Raw genomic sequence first — 15,871 nt, 5'->3', positions numbered from 1 at the left:
GCTGTTCCCCTAGCGGACAGGCCATGCTAAATTGCTCCATAGTGTTCAGGGATGTGCAGGCCAGGTGGATTATATGGGAAATGCAGAGTTACGGGGTGGGTCTGGGTGGGCTGTCCTTTGGAGGGTTTTGTGTGCACTCGATGGGCTGAATGGCCTGCTTCCACACTGTAGGGTTTCTATGACATCAGCCATCCTTACCTGGTCTGGCCTACATGTGACTCAGGCTCACAGTGAGGTGGTTGACTCTGAAGTGCCTGAGAGTTACTCAGTTGCATCACATCCTTATCAGACATATCAGCACCACTTTCTGAGGGGAGCTTACAAACAGGCAACAATTGCTGGCTTTGTCAGTGATACTTACATCTCTAGAAGGAATTAAAACTAAAACGCTCTCTCGCAGGAAGCTACTGATGCTCATTAACAAGTTATCGTGGATCTAACACACTGGTCACAAGAGAAAAAGGATTTAGCATCAGCCAGGAGCTCAAACATAGCACTTTTAATAACATTTTCATAACATTTTGTCAAACTCAAAAGTTTCATTTCCAGAAACATAAACGTAAATAAAATAAAATCAGGAAGGAGGGATAGAATCAGGAATTTGGGATTGTGGTCGACATTTATTTATGTAATGAATGAGTTCGACATCTGACTGACATCCACATCAATCCTGACCGTCCTTTTCATTTCCGTGTCAACCCAACTACAAGGAGAACAGGCCCCAAACTCCTAGTAGGCCCCACTCCACTCTTCCATCATTGCAAACCTCAGAAGCCAGTCAGTGCCATCATTAATAAAACAAACGACGGTCAACTTAACCAGGATCCGAAGCAGGGAAAGATTCTGTAGAAGGTCAACTTCATCGGGAGATATTTCTGGGACTTCTCAGAAGCAGTTCTCCCTAATAGTGCAGAAACATTGCATGGAGGTAATTTTAATCAAACTCACTGACCTGCTGAGGATTGATCCAATGCCTGGTTCAGTTCCTCAGCAGTTGGAACGCTCATCTCACGGACAGAAGGTCATGGGTTCATACCCTGCCCCACATATGATCTGGGCTGACCTACACAGTGCTCCATCGCGGGAGTGCAGCACTGTCAGAGGTGCTGTCTTTCAGATGGGGTGTAAACAGAAGGCCCTGCCCACCCTCTCAGGTGACTGAAGGAAATCCCATGATGCCACGGGTGCAGGGAACTCTCCTTGACAAACTTCACTCCAGAAGAAAAGCCAATTGTTCTCACATGATGGTTTTGGTGGGAGTTTGCTGATCACTAAATTGGCTGTTGCCCTCACAACAGTGGCCACACACCCCCTTGGTTGCAAAGCATTGTGGGATGTTCAGAGAAAACATGGAAACTAGAAGCAGCAGTAGGCCATTCAGGCACTTCAAGCCTGTTCTGCCCATTGAAATCGTGGCTGATCAACTCAGCCATCTGTTCCTGCTTTCCCCACACCCTGTCGCCCTAAGAATTATATCTAACTCCTTCTTGAAAACATTCAATGTTTTGGGTCTTCTGTGGCAGACAGTTCAACAGCCTCTTGGTGAAGAAATCTCTCCTGTCTGAGGGTGTGAACTAGTCGTTTGATTAGTTTTGTTTAGATCGAGAGCCAATCGAATCTCTTTAGACGGACCGATGCCAGGAGGTGACATGGCCTCACCACCCCAACCCATGGTAGCCAATCAGCAGCTGTGAAGGAGAGCGCATTTCCTGCAGAAACCAGCCCGACAGGAAGCCATGGTCTCGGTCTCTCGGAAAAGCTGAGGGGGAAGGGTTCAATCCTACCTGAGGTAAAGCACCTTAAAGAAGATACTAATTTTTGTTAAAATTCAGAGTAGCACGCGCTCATAAACCTGCTAGGAGAAGCATTTGTGTCATGGCGTGGGGAGTGCCCAAGAATAAATAAAAGAGAAAGTGAGGAAGACGACCCCCTCCATCTTAGAGATCGCAGAAGAAAGGAGTTGAGACCAAATCCTCTCGTCTGCCTTCCCTGTATCCAGTCATTAAATCCTCTCATCGTAAAGTTTCTGTAGACAGCAGGTGAGGAAGTCTGCAGTTCCTAGCAAATCATTAGTTAACAATCCCGCAGCGAGAATAAAGGAACATTCTTTCAGAATAACTTAAAGAGAAATTGGTTGCATAACAACTATGTGCAATCGCAGCAATACCAGTCAAATGTCTTTCCAAGTGTCTTTTTGGTTCACACTTTTTGAAGGGAGCAGCTGGTGGGTGGAAGACAAATCCCTTGCCCACCCGTCTCCTGTGTTAATCACACCCCTCTCCAAAACCCTAGCTTCCATTGGCCCCAGCATCTCCCCCCAGTTCTGAACAGAGTCAGGCGAGGCCTATGCCGTTGTTACATCTCTTGTCTCCCGCCTCCTCTTAGTGCTGTTTGCTGAATCACCCTGCAGAAGGGGTGCAACTGGGGTACTGAGGCCCTGCTGAGGAACACGGGGAATGGGAGCTGCAGCAGGCCATTCGGCCCTTCCACGCCTCCGCCATGCGGCTGGATCCTGGCCGGTTTTCCACCCAATGTCGCTTTCCCCTCCTCTCTCTGGATATCTTTTCACATCCGGGACCTCTGTCTCGAACGTACTCAGCACTCTGCGGGTTGAGATGGCTTGATAACCCTCGATTCTGGACGCCAGTGTCCATCGCTGGGGAATGACCTTGTGCTGGGATGTGACGCGGAGGGAATTGTACAGTCGAGCTGGGGACGGGGTGAAGGTTTGACAGTCGATGGCTGCCTGAGTTGACACAGGGGCAGGAGACTCATGAGTCCGTTGCAAAAACAGACAATTATATGCTTGAGTAGAAAAATATCAAATATTATAATAAATTTATGAAAGACCCATAACATATGCAATAAGTGTTACATTTGCTACAGAACATGTGATAATTGTGAATGCAGGTCATACATAACCAGGAGGAGACACACCATCATTAATGATATTTCAAATAAATGTGTGCAGTCAGTCACTGTCACTTGTGAATACTGGGGGCCTCATGCCGCAGAGTTCTGCCCCCAGCCTTGTCTACTACCAATGTTAGTGCCACGACTTTGTGTGCGGGGGTCCCTCCAAATCTCTTGTTGCTTGAAGCGTAAAGCAAAGCCGTCAGAACCAAGGTCAGAGGTCAGTCACGTCACGTGCTCTGAAGAAGTGAGGCAAAACAAAAGCCTTGTCTTTTTTTAAAATTTTCTCGCTCTGTAATCTTCCACATCTAACGGGTACAAATGGCTTTGGGTCTTTTTTTTTATTTTGGGTGTGTGTATGTGTGTGTGTGTGTGCACGCGTAAACAAGAACATCTTGAGAGAGCTCGCTTCCCCTTTTACACTAAGGACTCCCTGTCTTTATCGAGGCTTCTTTTTGGATCAGTTTGCCCATCAGGCTCGGGGTCGAAGATTTTAACTTCAACGCTCTCGCTGACCGCCCGGGTGACGCTGTTGTAAGATGGCGGAGAGGAGGAGGAGGACATGGTCTCTGACCTCTCCAACTCGGGGCCATAGTGCTCCTTGATCATCGTCGCGATCAGCCCTTCCTTCTCCGGGGCCTCCTCCACCACCACGTTGACGTCACTGGTTCTGTGCCGGTACATGAAGGAGGCCTGTTTGACCGAGCGCCGTAGGAGGTGCCTCCTGTACGCTTGCTGGATAACCGTGGCGGAGACCTCCTCCTGCTTCCTCCGCAGGGTGGTGGTGATGGGCTCGTAGGAGATCTTCGATGGGTTGGCCGCCATGAACTTCTCCTCCATCTGCAGCTTGAGGGCATCCATCTCGCCGGACTCTCCCAGCACCCTCTTGGTGAAGGCGAAGAGGATGTCCAGGCAGTGGATCCTGTCCCCGCTCACCATCGGCAGGTCCATGGCGATCAGTTTGATCTTGTTCGGCTTGGCCACCCGCAGCGGCTCCTTCAGGGCGTTGGCGAAATCCTCCAGGGCCGAGTACTCGATGAACTGGGTGGCTTCCGAGTCGAACTTCTCCCACACCTCGTAGAACATCTCAAAGTCGTCCTCGCTGAGCGGCTCTGAGCTCTCCTCGGTGGCCACACTGAAGTTCTCCAGGATGATGGCGATGTACATGTTCACCACAATCAGGAAGGAGATGATGATGTAGCTGACGAAGAAGACGATGCCGACGGATTTGTTGCCACAGTCCCCTTTCACGTTGGTGCCTTGGTTTTCCTTCCTGGGGTTACAGTCCGGGCTCTCGGTGTTCAGGATGGGGCTGAGGAGGCCGTCCCAGCCGGCTGAGGTGGTGATCTGGAACAGGCAGATCATGCTGTTGCCGAAGGTCTGGAAGTTGAACATGTCGTCAATGCCGTCTTCCTGCTTCACATAAGCGAAGTTGGCCATTCCGAAAATGGCGTAGATGAACATGACCAGGAACAGGAGGAGGCCAATGTTGAACAGGGCGGGGAGGGACATCATTAAGGCAAACAGTAAGGTCCTGATACCCTTTGCCCCTCGGATAAGACGGAGTATCCTCCCAATCCGGGCCAGTCGAATGACCCTGAAGAGCGTCGGTGACACAAAGTACTTTTCAATGACGTCGGACAACATGATACCTGCAGAGAGAGAGCAAGAAAAGTCCTGGTCTGAGTGTCTCCAATTCCAAACAAAACCGCACATTTATATAGCACCTCCCTCATCATGGTGGGTGGCAAAGTCAGTTAGCTGGTGAGTGGTGCTTATGGGTTCAATTCCTGCACTTACCATGAAGGACTGTCGTAGGGTCACAGTGATGGACAGAGACTCTCCTTCTCAACCTCTCCCCCTGCCTGAGGCATGGTGACCCTCAGGTTAAACTCACCACCAGTCACCTCTCTCTGTAATGAGAGAGCAGCCCCATGGGACTTTACCTTTCCTCACAGATGGAAGCATCCAGGTACTGTTATTGGACAGAATCTGACGCCATGCAGTGGGCTGAATGGCCTCCTCCTTTACGCTGATGATTCTGTGACATATTGATTGGCGAATTGGTGAGTTTTCCAGCACAAGAGGAGGCCATTCGGCCCTATGCTGCCTCTTTGAAGGAACTGTTTACTCTCTCCCCTCAGCTGTTTTCCTCTCTTTGCGCTGGCTACCTACATGTACAGTCGTTCTCCTGAAAGTACCTGTGGGATCTGCTCCTGGCGCCCTTCCGGGCAAAGCATTCCTGACTGGGATAATCCTCAGTGATACATATTTCATTTCAGTTTGCCTCACATTCATTGTTTTAAAGCTATGACCTTCGCTGCTAACCTACTTGCCAACAGTAAGCAACCTGTTCTCGGCTGACACTCCACTGGGGGAATGCAGCAGTGTCAATGTACCCTCTTTCCTATTGATGTGACACAGCTGCCCCTGTTTGTATGGTATGGCCCTGCCAGAAAGACATCCATCCAACACTGCACGCTACCTCCTCTCATTTCTTTCAGCACCTTCAGGGCATGGCCTAGTGGCATTATTGCCTGACTATTAAACCAGAGACCCAGGTAACATTCTGGGGGCCCGGGTTTGAATCCCACCACAGCAGATGGTGGAATTTGAATTCAATAATAATCTGGAAATAAATGTTAATTGATTACCGTGAAACCACTGTAGAATTTGGGAATCTGGCTCACTAATGTCCTTGAGGGAAGGAAATCTGCCATCCTTACCTGGTCTGGCCTACACGTGACTCCAGACCCACAGCAATGTGGCTGACTCTGGGCTAGTAGAGATGGACAATAAATGCCGGCCTGTTATTGATGCCCACATTCCATGAAAAAAAAATGTTCTACAGTCGGTTCTGATCTAACACGATAGTTCCATTCCCATACTATCCCATGTTATAAGGAAACCGCGCAATAGCCGCACCATTGAAACTAATGGGGCTGGAATCATGTTACAGCCAGTACAAATAAGGAAAGTTCGCATTCTCCAAACAACGATCTAAATTCCTCAATCGCATTAAAGCCAATTTGTATTGAAGAAACACATGTTACAGCAGAGCTGATTGTACTGCAGCAAATATTTTTTCCGAGTCTCCTATGAGACGTACAGAACTCTGCTCCCTGTATCTTAACTTGCAGCATGACCTGCTCCCCTATCAGCCCCTTGCTTTGGTTCCCAGTGAAGGAACGTATTGATTTTAAATGCCTCGCCCTTGCTTTTAGACCCCTCCCTGTCCCTGTCATCTCCTCCAGGCCCACAGCTCCCTGAGGTAGCTGCGCTACTCTGACTCGAACTTTAGCATTCCCGATTATCATTGCACCGCCACCATCTGAGTTCAGTTGCTGAGGTCCCACTCCCTGGAATTACCTCCATACACTTCTCTCCACCACCTCCCCCACTCCCTTCCTTCCTAAAACCAACCTCTCTGACCAAGTGTGTGGCCATCTGCCCTCACATTTCCTCATGTAGCTCAGCATCATACATTGTTTTATGATCTCACTGTCAGACATCTTCAGATGTTTTGCAACGGAGACAATGAGAGTGTAAAATGAGCTGTGTTGTTTTTAGACTAGATTCCCCTACAGTGTGGAAACAAGTCCACATCAACCCTCCGAAGAGTAACCCACCCAGTCCCATTTCCCTCTGACTAATGCACCTAACACTACAGGCAATTTAGCATGGCCAATTCACCTGACCTGCCTATCTTTGGACTGTGGGAGGAAACCTACGCAGACACCAGGAGAATGTGCAAACTCCACACAGATAGTCACCAAGGCTGGAATCAAACCTGGGACCCTGGTGCTGTGAAGCAGCAGTGCTGACCACTGTGCCACCTGGCTACACAGCATCCATTCCACTACCTCCAACAGACCTCTCTGTTAACATACAAACATAGACATCGGGAGCAGGAGTAGGCCTTTCGGCCCACTCCACCTTCCAATAGAATCATGGCTGATCATCCAGTCCCCTCTTCCCGATTTTTCCACATACCCTTTCATCCCTTTAGTCCTAAGAACCATATCTAACTCCTTCCTGGAAACATTCAATGTTCAGCCTCAACCACATTCTGTGGCAGAGAATCCCACAGGTTCCCTGGGAGAAGACATGTCCCCTCATTGCAGGCATTCTCATATCCTTAGACTGTGATTCCTGAAGTCCTTGGTCATTAGGACCATCCACATTGTACCGCGGTAAGGCTCTCCTAAGTCCTCTTCCGTCAGGCAGAAGATCCAGATATCTGAACACATGCAGCAGCAGGTTCAGAATGGCTTCTTCCAGGCCATTATTAGGCTGAAGAATGGGCTCTCCAGACCATAATAACGCTGACCTTATTAACACTGATCTTGCCTAGCACACGCCCTGTGTAATGTAACCTGTATCCCTCTGTCTAAGTCTTTATGATCTGTACATCCTTGATACTATGATCTGCTTGTACTACTTATAAACAGGATAGTTTCACCATACACCAGTACATGCGACAATAAATCAATCATCCTGTCCAGACCTTACTGATTTATAGATTTCCATGAGGTTGCCCCCTCTAAACTCCATTGAATATAGTTTAAACAAATCCAGTCTCTCTTCAGACATCAGTTCTGTCCTCCCAGGAATCAGTCTGTGTCCATAGAATCCCTACAGTGTGAAAGCTGGCCATTCAAACAGCATCCAACCCACACCCAGCCCCCTACACTATCTCTGTAACCCTACATTTCCCATGGCCAACCCACCTAGCCTGCACATCCCTGGACACTATTTAGCATGGCCAATCCCCCTAAGCTGCACACCTTTGGATCATGGGAGGAAACCAGAGCACAAGGGAGGAATCCCACGCTGATACAGAGAGAACTCCACACAGACAGTCGCCCAAGGCTGAAATCGAACCCGGCACTGTGAGGCAGCAGTGCTAACCACTGAGCCACCAGGTACTAAATTATCTTTAGTAGTTATCTCACTGATTGATGTCAGACTGATTCATCTACAGTTATTAGGATTATCAATTTTTTAAATCCTTTTTTAAGTGGAGTGTAACATTTGCAATCCCTCCATTCCCTGCCTCTACCTCTGTAGATTACTTACAGTGTGGAAACAGGCCCTTTGGCCCAACAAGTCCACACCAACCCGCCGAAGCGCAACCCACCCATACCCCTACATTTACCCCTTACCTAACACTATGGGCAATTTAGAATGGCCAATTCACCTGACCCGCACATCTTTGGACTGTGGGAGGAAACCGGAGCACCCGGAGGAAACCCACACAGACACGGGGAGAACGTGCAAACTCCACACAGCCAGTCGCCTGAGTCGGGAATTGAACTCGGGTCTCTGGCATTGTGAGGCAGCAGTGCTAACCACTGTGCCACCGTGCCACCCGTGTATTCTTTGAGATAACACAGCAGGAGCCAACGTAACAAATGGGGTGTCGGTTTAACCCCTGGATCCCTTCAACTGTACGGTGCTCCGTGAGAGTGCCAGTCTTAGATCCTGACTGGGAAGTGGGAAATAGACCTTGCCTGAAAGTGAGCTGCTCATCTATTCTCAGGCAAGTGGAGTTTTTTAATCAGTCCTTGAACAGCCTGTCAATAATAACTTGGTGTCAATGGAAGTTAATGAGATTATATTCACCGCTGTTTATCGACCTGCCAGCACTGAGTGGTGCTACATGGTCTAAATCTATCCACAGTGTATTTCTGAGGAGTTTCACACACCTGCCTCAAACACAGATGTGAAGTTCACCGTTCAGACATCACACTTGTCACTGTACACGGAATGGGAGCAGGAGGCTGGAAGGATGTGAATTCATCCGGAACCATCTCTGTCCCCTGACACTCCATTTCAGTTCGATTCTGTGAAATATCCTTTATCCAATTATCAGATGCTTTCATGTGCAAACAGATGGCAGCTAACAGCAGAGTGGGAAATAACTGCCACGCTTTATTTTCTGTCTGGCTATCGATCGGGAAAATTTGGAGCTGTGAGCGTACAAGGTTTGCGTTTTCCTGAGGGTTTTCAGGCCTCGCTATTGGTGACACACAACAGAGTCCGGAGCCTCAGTCGCCGAGAGACAAGACGGGATCAGTGAACTTCGCTGAGGAGGCCCATGAGGAGACCCATCTGTTGGCCGCCCAGGTGAGGAGTGAGGGGAGGATCCTGACCCTCAACCAGAGGGTCGGCAGTTCAGAGGTCACGCAGCTCTGTGTACGCTGCTGGGGCGGCTCAAAGCAGTCTCTGTGTGGTGGCACCCTCAGAGGCAAAGAGAAATTCCGGTGACAAAGATTTCACAGCAGGCAAGGAAGTGGGCCAGCCTCATCCCGAAGATGCACTTGGGCGGCAGCTATGACCTATGGCCTTCGACCTTTGGGATGTGAGCTCCCCAGCTTCAGTGACACTCGTGGCCTTCCGAAGGGAGGCCATTTCTATTGGCCGGGCGGCCTTCTCTGAGCAGTGATGAGTTTGGAAAGTTGGGGTGGAGAGATGGGAGCATGCTGATGTCAGTAAAAGTTGGCGGTAATGCCGTAAAACCGCCCCCGATCGAGGCCTTAGGCCCACAGACCAACATCAGCAGGCGGGTGACCTGTTATCCCAGTGACTGGACTCCACCGGGAAGTCTCCGTTATTTTCCAACGGCCACTTGCTCACTTCCGAGCCTGTTGTCGTGGAGCCAAGAAATGTCAGTGCCTCAAACCCGACTCTGAAAAGGCTAAAATCCACGATGGGAACACTCAACTTACGTGTTTGATCTTGTCGGTCAAGTTAACTTCTCAGAAAGTGGCTAAACCTATGCCTGGAGCATACGTTTGGTGATTTTATTTTTTTCAATGCAAGTGGGCGATACTTTGGTTTCTGAGGGAGAAAGCTGTGTTCTCAATCAGGGAATTCATGTTTTCTCAGTAAAGCCCATGACGAGGGCACGCTGTGTTGTGATGCAGGAAAGAGCACTGGTTTTTCTCAGGAAAGGCTCCCAGTTTTTTTCCTGTTGGTGTGGACTCAATGGGACGAGGGGCCTGTTCTATAAGTATGTGACTCTTTACAACTTCCACATCAGGTTGACAGTCATCAGAAAAGTCTGGCACTGGAAAAGCACAGCAGCTCAGGCAGCATCCGAGGAGCAGGCTCCGTGATTAGCATTACTGCCTCACGACGCCAGGGACCCAGGTTCGATTCCAGCCTCGGGTGACTGTGTGGAGTTTGCACAATCTCCCTGTGTCCGCCTGGGTTTTCTCTCAGTGCTCTGCTTTCCTCCCACAGTCCGAAGATGTACAGCTCGGCACATCAGGTTGATAGTCCCACTTAGCCAAGAACCAGCGGTGGAGGTTTCTCACAATGTTGTAAATTACCACCAAAAGGTTCAAAAAAGGGGCATCTTGTGGGGGCGGGACCCAAGAGTTAGCCCAATCCAAGCACGGATGGCTCATCAGCGCCACCACCTCGTGTGGCTACTGCTGAGGTTGCAGCGTGAAGGGGAGGGTCCCATGGTGCCAAGGGTGGGTAGGTTTGTTTTAACATGGGGAGGGGTGGGAGGAGGGTGGTAGTGGGCCTCTACCCGCAGGGACCTAGAGGAGCCCCATGGAGCTGCTGGCAGTCTGCCAAGCAAGGGGAAGGCTTTCCCGACACGGGTAAAATGCCAGGCGAGATGGGAGGCATCGCCCTCTATCACCGAGTTACCCACCTTCGGTGAGGGAATTGGGTGGGGGAAGAGATACCGGACTCCCCTCCTCATGCCTCCTCAGCCATCTTATAATCGCCTCCTCCCGGCCTTTCACCATAGAACTCAGTCATGTCTGCCAGATGTGTGGCAAACACAACTTGCATTTATATAGCGCCTTTAACGTTGTGAAAGAACCCGAAATGTTTCACCCGAGGCACTGTAAGGGATGGCTCACACCCACATCGGGAAACAGAGATCTGAAGACCAAACACTGGCTCACGGAAGAATATGTGAAAGGAGGAAAGTGGGATAGAGAGGCCGAGAGTTTTAAAGAGGGGGATGGGGCCCAGGCAACTGAAGAACAAACAACAGTACAGGCAGGAACAGGCCCTTCAGCCCACCAAGACTGCACTGACACAGAATGCCTTTCTAAACTAAAAACCTTTTGCCTCTATACTGGCCGTATCCCTTTATTGCCTGGTCAGTCATGGATCTGCCAAGATGGGTCTTAAACGTTGCTATTGTATCTGCACCCCCACCTCCTTTGGCAGCATGTTCCATGCACTCACCACCCTCTGTGTAAAAAAACTGCCTCCTCTAATCTTACTCCCTTTTACCATAAACCTATATCTCCCAGTAATTGACATCTCTACCCTGGGGGAAAGAAAAAGATTCTGACTAAAGACCCAACCACCTCTGGTAGAGTGTTTCAAGCTGGATGAAATGAGAAAGGTCTGGCCGAGTGGTTAGCACCTGCTGCCTCACAGCGCCAGGGGCCAGGGTTCGATTCCACGCTTGGGTAACAGTCTGTGTGGAATTTGCACTTTCTCCCCGTGTCTGCGTGGGTTTGCTCTGGTTTCCTTCCACAGTCCAAAGATGTACAGGCTTGTTGGATCAGCCAAGGGAAATGCAGGGGGTGAGGTCAGTGTGGGTGGGATACTGTTTGGAGGGTCAGCATGGGCCAAATGGCCTATTTCCACACTATAGGGATTCTATGACAAACAGCCCACACCTAGTATGTTTCCTACATTTGTGAGGGGACAACCACATCTCCTTAGTCTGGACTGAACTCAGACCTTGGAAGTTCAAGCCGACAAGTCCTGCTCTTTGCAATTTTTTCCATTGTCTCAGGACAGACAGACCGCCAGCCTCATTATTGCAGAGCGACATGTTCAACAGTAACTCCCAGTTTTAACCTGAACGTGCTGGGCCCTACATCAAACGACAAGTCCTCTGATGTTAAAGGCCTTCATCTCATTGGAGTGGTCCATGTGGGTGGATGGCTGGCTGCCAGGGGTTAGGAAAACAATGTGCTCAAAACCCTACTCAGCCCCTTTCATCTGCGAGTGATTTACTCCACGGTGCACACAGGCCTTAACATTCAATCTGCCATTTGCAATGAAGTTATGTTTGAAATGCTGCCATTAGGCTTTATTATTCACAAAGTGTTAGTGATAATGACTTTCAGCTGCCCCAATTATTACACAGATGGGAGACCTTTTAATATTATTATGTCTAAAGGGCAAGCTTTAGTGTGTTTGTTTGTGTTTTTTTTAAATTAATTTGTTTGCGAACGGATCAAGGGGCAATTAATCTAATGGATATTCGCTGTTAGCCAATATTTCTCTTTCCATCTAATCCATTATCAGGAGGATGACACATGACACAGCAGGCACTACGTTGGCTGCACAGTCAGTGTTACTGAATTCTGTCCTTACTCAGGACACCTAAGATAGTTTTATCGTTCCTCTTGACACGGTCAATCCCTGAGGGAGGCACTGACCCACAAAATCCGAAATCAAGTTTGATTTGATTCCCAGGGCCGAGTTGTTCTGATGGGTCGCGACCTTTAATCTGATGGACCCCCGGGGTGGGAATGGCTATAGGGGACTAACCCATACAAGCCCAATTGGCACGACCCTCTCTTGCCACCAGTGGCTAAGAATTCGGAACCCACCTTCATTTCACGTATCAGTCAGGAGCAGTTCTTAGGGCTAAAGGGATCAAAGGGTGAAAGAGGGACTGAGTAAAATAATCCATCACATGGTGGATCATATCAAATGGTGGAAGGGCCGAATGGCCTTTTCCTGTACCTATTTTCTATATCAATTGTCAGCAGACAGGCCATCCACCCGATTTAAAAAGGGAACCCCCTTAATGAAACAACTGCACAGAGTCACTGCAGAGAGTCCTTGACACTGATCCAGCTCCCTCAGTGCCAGCTCTCAGAGTGAGCGAAACCCCTGACACTCCTGTTCATATCTGTCAGCCGGGGCTCCCTGATTGGACCAGGTTAACAGCCCCAATCAGGGAGCTCAGATTCTAAGGGGTCCCCTTGGCTGACCTCATCACAAAATCACTCCATCCAACTTCAAATATAAGCGTGAGCCGTACGCTCAATCAACCACCGTTTAACTGAACAGCAGCACAGCCTCAAAGGGACAAAATGGCCTCCACATGTTCCCATGAACCTCCCATCTGAGTTCATTTGAGTGGAACTTATAAATCCTTGAAGAATCAGGTCAAACCTAAACAGATTACTCAGCTTTATGTTGAGTTTTATCAAGTGCCTGCCCCACCAACACAGATCAGTGAAGAAAGCTCCTTAACTGCTTTGCTACCTAGTCAGCTGTTTTTTTTCTCTCTCTCTCTGTTTTATCTCTAAGTGTTCAGTGTATGGACATGCACTTAAAGAATTCTCAGTTCCATATGTCAGGAGATTGGGAAACTAAACGGAGGGAAAATGCTGAAAATGCACCACAGGACAATCAATACGTAAAAGTGAAAGGTATATTCTTCATTAGAAATAAGAAGTGTGCTGTGTACATGAGGCTTTCTATTATCCTGCTGTGCATCTGGGCACCAGTGAAATAATCAAGGTATAAGTGGGAACTGTGGAATTGTGTCAATTAAACTTCATTCATCTTATCTTTCTTTCATTCCTCTTATAGAAACATTCACACATAGAAAATCGGAGCAGGAGTAGGCCATTTGGCCCTTCAGGACTGACTCACCATTCAACATGACTATACCTTATCATCCAACTGAGTCCCCTGTTCCCACTATTTCCCCTTTGATCTCTTTAGCCGAAGAACCATATCCCTCTCCTTCCTGATAAGATTCAATGTTCTGGCCTCAACTATTTTCTGTGGCAAACAATTCCACAGACTCAACGCTCTCTGGGTGAAGATATTTCTCCTCAGCTCAGTCCAAATTAGCCTACACTCTATCCAGAAGCTGTGACACCCAAGATCTAAACTCCCCAGTCATCAGGAACATCCTTCTCGTATTTACCCTGTCTAATCTTGTTCAAATTTGATAGGTTTCTATGAGCTTTCCCTTTCATTCACAGAATACCTACAATGCAGAAGCAAGCCATTCAGCCCATCAAGTCTACACCAACCCTTTGATGAGCACACCACACAGACACATCTCCCTATTCTACCCCTGTTACCCTGCATTTCCTATGACTAATCTACCCAGCCTGCATATCCCAGGATTCCATGGGGCAATTCAGCATGGCCAATCCACCCAATCTAAACATTTTTGGACTGTGGGAGGAAACCCATGTAGACACGGGGAGAATGTACAAACTCCACACAGACAGTCACCTAAGGCTGGAACCGAACCTGGGTCCCTGCTGCTGTGAGGCAGCAGTGCCAACCACTGAATCATCATGCTACTCATTCTTCTCTTCTCAAGGGAATATAGTCCTAACTGATCCAGCCTCCCTTCATATGTCAGTCTTGTCGTCTCAGGAATCATTCTGGTAGACCTTTGTTGCACTCACTCTGTAGCCAGAACATCCTTCCTTAAACAAGGAGGACAAGACTACATGAAATATTCCAGGTGTGGTCTCACCAAAGCCCTGGAGTAAGACATTATGTGTCAAGCAAGAATCTATGAACTGTCAGGAGGCTACTAGCATAGTACAAAATATCAGTGGATTTCAGTCTCTCTGGAATTACTTAATCAGGTTGAATCACTGGGGCAGCATGGTGGCTCAGTGGTTAGCACTACTGCCTTATAGCACCAGGGACCCCGGTTCGATTCCAGCCTTGGGTAACTCTGTGGAGTTTGCACATTCTCCCTGTGTCTGTGCGGGTTTCCTCCCAAGGTCTAAAAAATGTGAAGGTTATGTGGATTAGCTGTGCTAAGTTGCCCTGTTGTATCCATGGGCCTGGGTAGGATGCTCTTTGGAGGGATTGGTGTAGACTTGATGGGCTGAATAGCCTGCTTCCCACACTGTTTTGGGATTCTGTGGATGTTCCACATGGAAGTGCTTGCATTGGGGGGGGGGGGGGGGGGGGAGGAGGAGGAGGATGCTGTAAGCCAGCAACATGCCATTGAGTGGGAGGAGTTAGAGTCGAGATGAAAGGGGGAAGCCTTTCAGTTGTTACTGTATTGCTACTTTATATTCACTACACCTTGCAAACCAGGCCGGATTCTGATGAACTGGCAGGATTTTGACTGTTTTGAGACTGCAATGCCAACTATGTTCAACTTTGCAACTCGGTTTGCTTGTCAAATCTGCTGGCAACCCAGTACAAAGTGTGGTAGTGAAGGAGTGAGCTTGATTGTACCAGGATGAACTGGACCCACTGCCAGTGGCCACTTGTGACCCTACCTTTGAGCCAGGGGGCCTGGGATCAGATCCCACTTGCTCTGGAGGTGTGTTACAGTATGTCGAGCACATTGATTAAATGATCTATAAATGCAAGTCATTTCAAGGCTCTTGTGAGGCAATGGTAGCCTTTGGGCCAGGAGGTCTGAGCTCAAGTCCCACATGCATGAGACAATTAAGGATATCTACTTAAGCTGCAGTAAGGAGAGTGCGAAGTCCAATGTGAATAATGAATTCAAAACAATCACTGGGGAGTACAGAACTTGAATCTAGCTGAAAACAGAGATGTATTGTTGGAGGGTTTTTATCTCACACTCATCAGGACCCATGCAAGAGTGCCAAGTTTCAAATAATCACAACAATATGTACGACAGGAGAAGTTAATGCTGATTGGGTGTCAAGCCTTCAAGCCTTCTTTTAATTCTCTACACTCCAATGATTGCAGTGGTTCAAGAAGGGAGCTCATCACCACTTCCTTTGGGGCAATTAGGGACGGGCACACATGTTGCCCACATCCTGTGCATGAATAACAAAGGCAATCACCCGAGAGTTTGGGACGTCATTGTTTTTTATTCCATGTTGTTTTCTCTACAGCCAGTCAGAAACTTCTTAATCAGCAATTTCTTCTGTAGTATAAATTGTTGTGGCTGTGGGAGATTTGGCATTCTTGCATGTGTCCTGACGAG

At 48.5% G+C, this 15,871-nt stretch overlaps 1 protein-coding gene across 1 annotated transcript in view; it reads right to left on the bottom strand.

Moving 5' to 3' along the window:
- Positions 1-2,898: 2,898 nt before the first annotated feature.
- scn5lab (sodium channel, voltage gated, type V-like, alpha b) overlaps positions 2,899-15,871 on the bottom strand; it is a 367,399-nt gene continuing 354,426 nt past the window's right edge. The window contains exon 27 of the mRNA XM_060825166.1: positions 2,899-4,565. Coding sequence (XP_060681149.1) covers positions 3,331-4,565 — 1,235 coding nt within the window. The 3' untranslated portion in view covers positions 2,899-3,330. The remainder of the gene's footprint in view (positions 4,566-15,871) is intronic.

Source organism: Hemiscyllium ocellatum, chromosome 5 (assembly GCF_020745735.1).
Source record: "Hemiscyllium ocellatum isolate sHemOce1 chromosome 5, sHemOce1.pat.X.cur, whole genome shotgun sequence".
NCBI classification, from domain to species: Eukaryota; Metazoa; Chordata; class Chondrichthyes; order Orectolobiformes; family Hemiscylliidae; genus Hemiscyllium; species Hemiscyllium ocellatum.
This window is presented reverse-complemented; position numbering and strand designations above follow the sequence as displayed.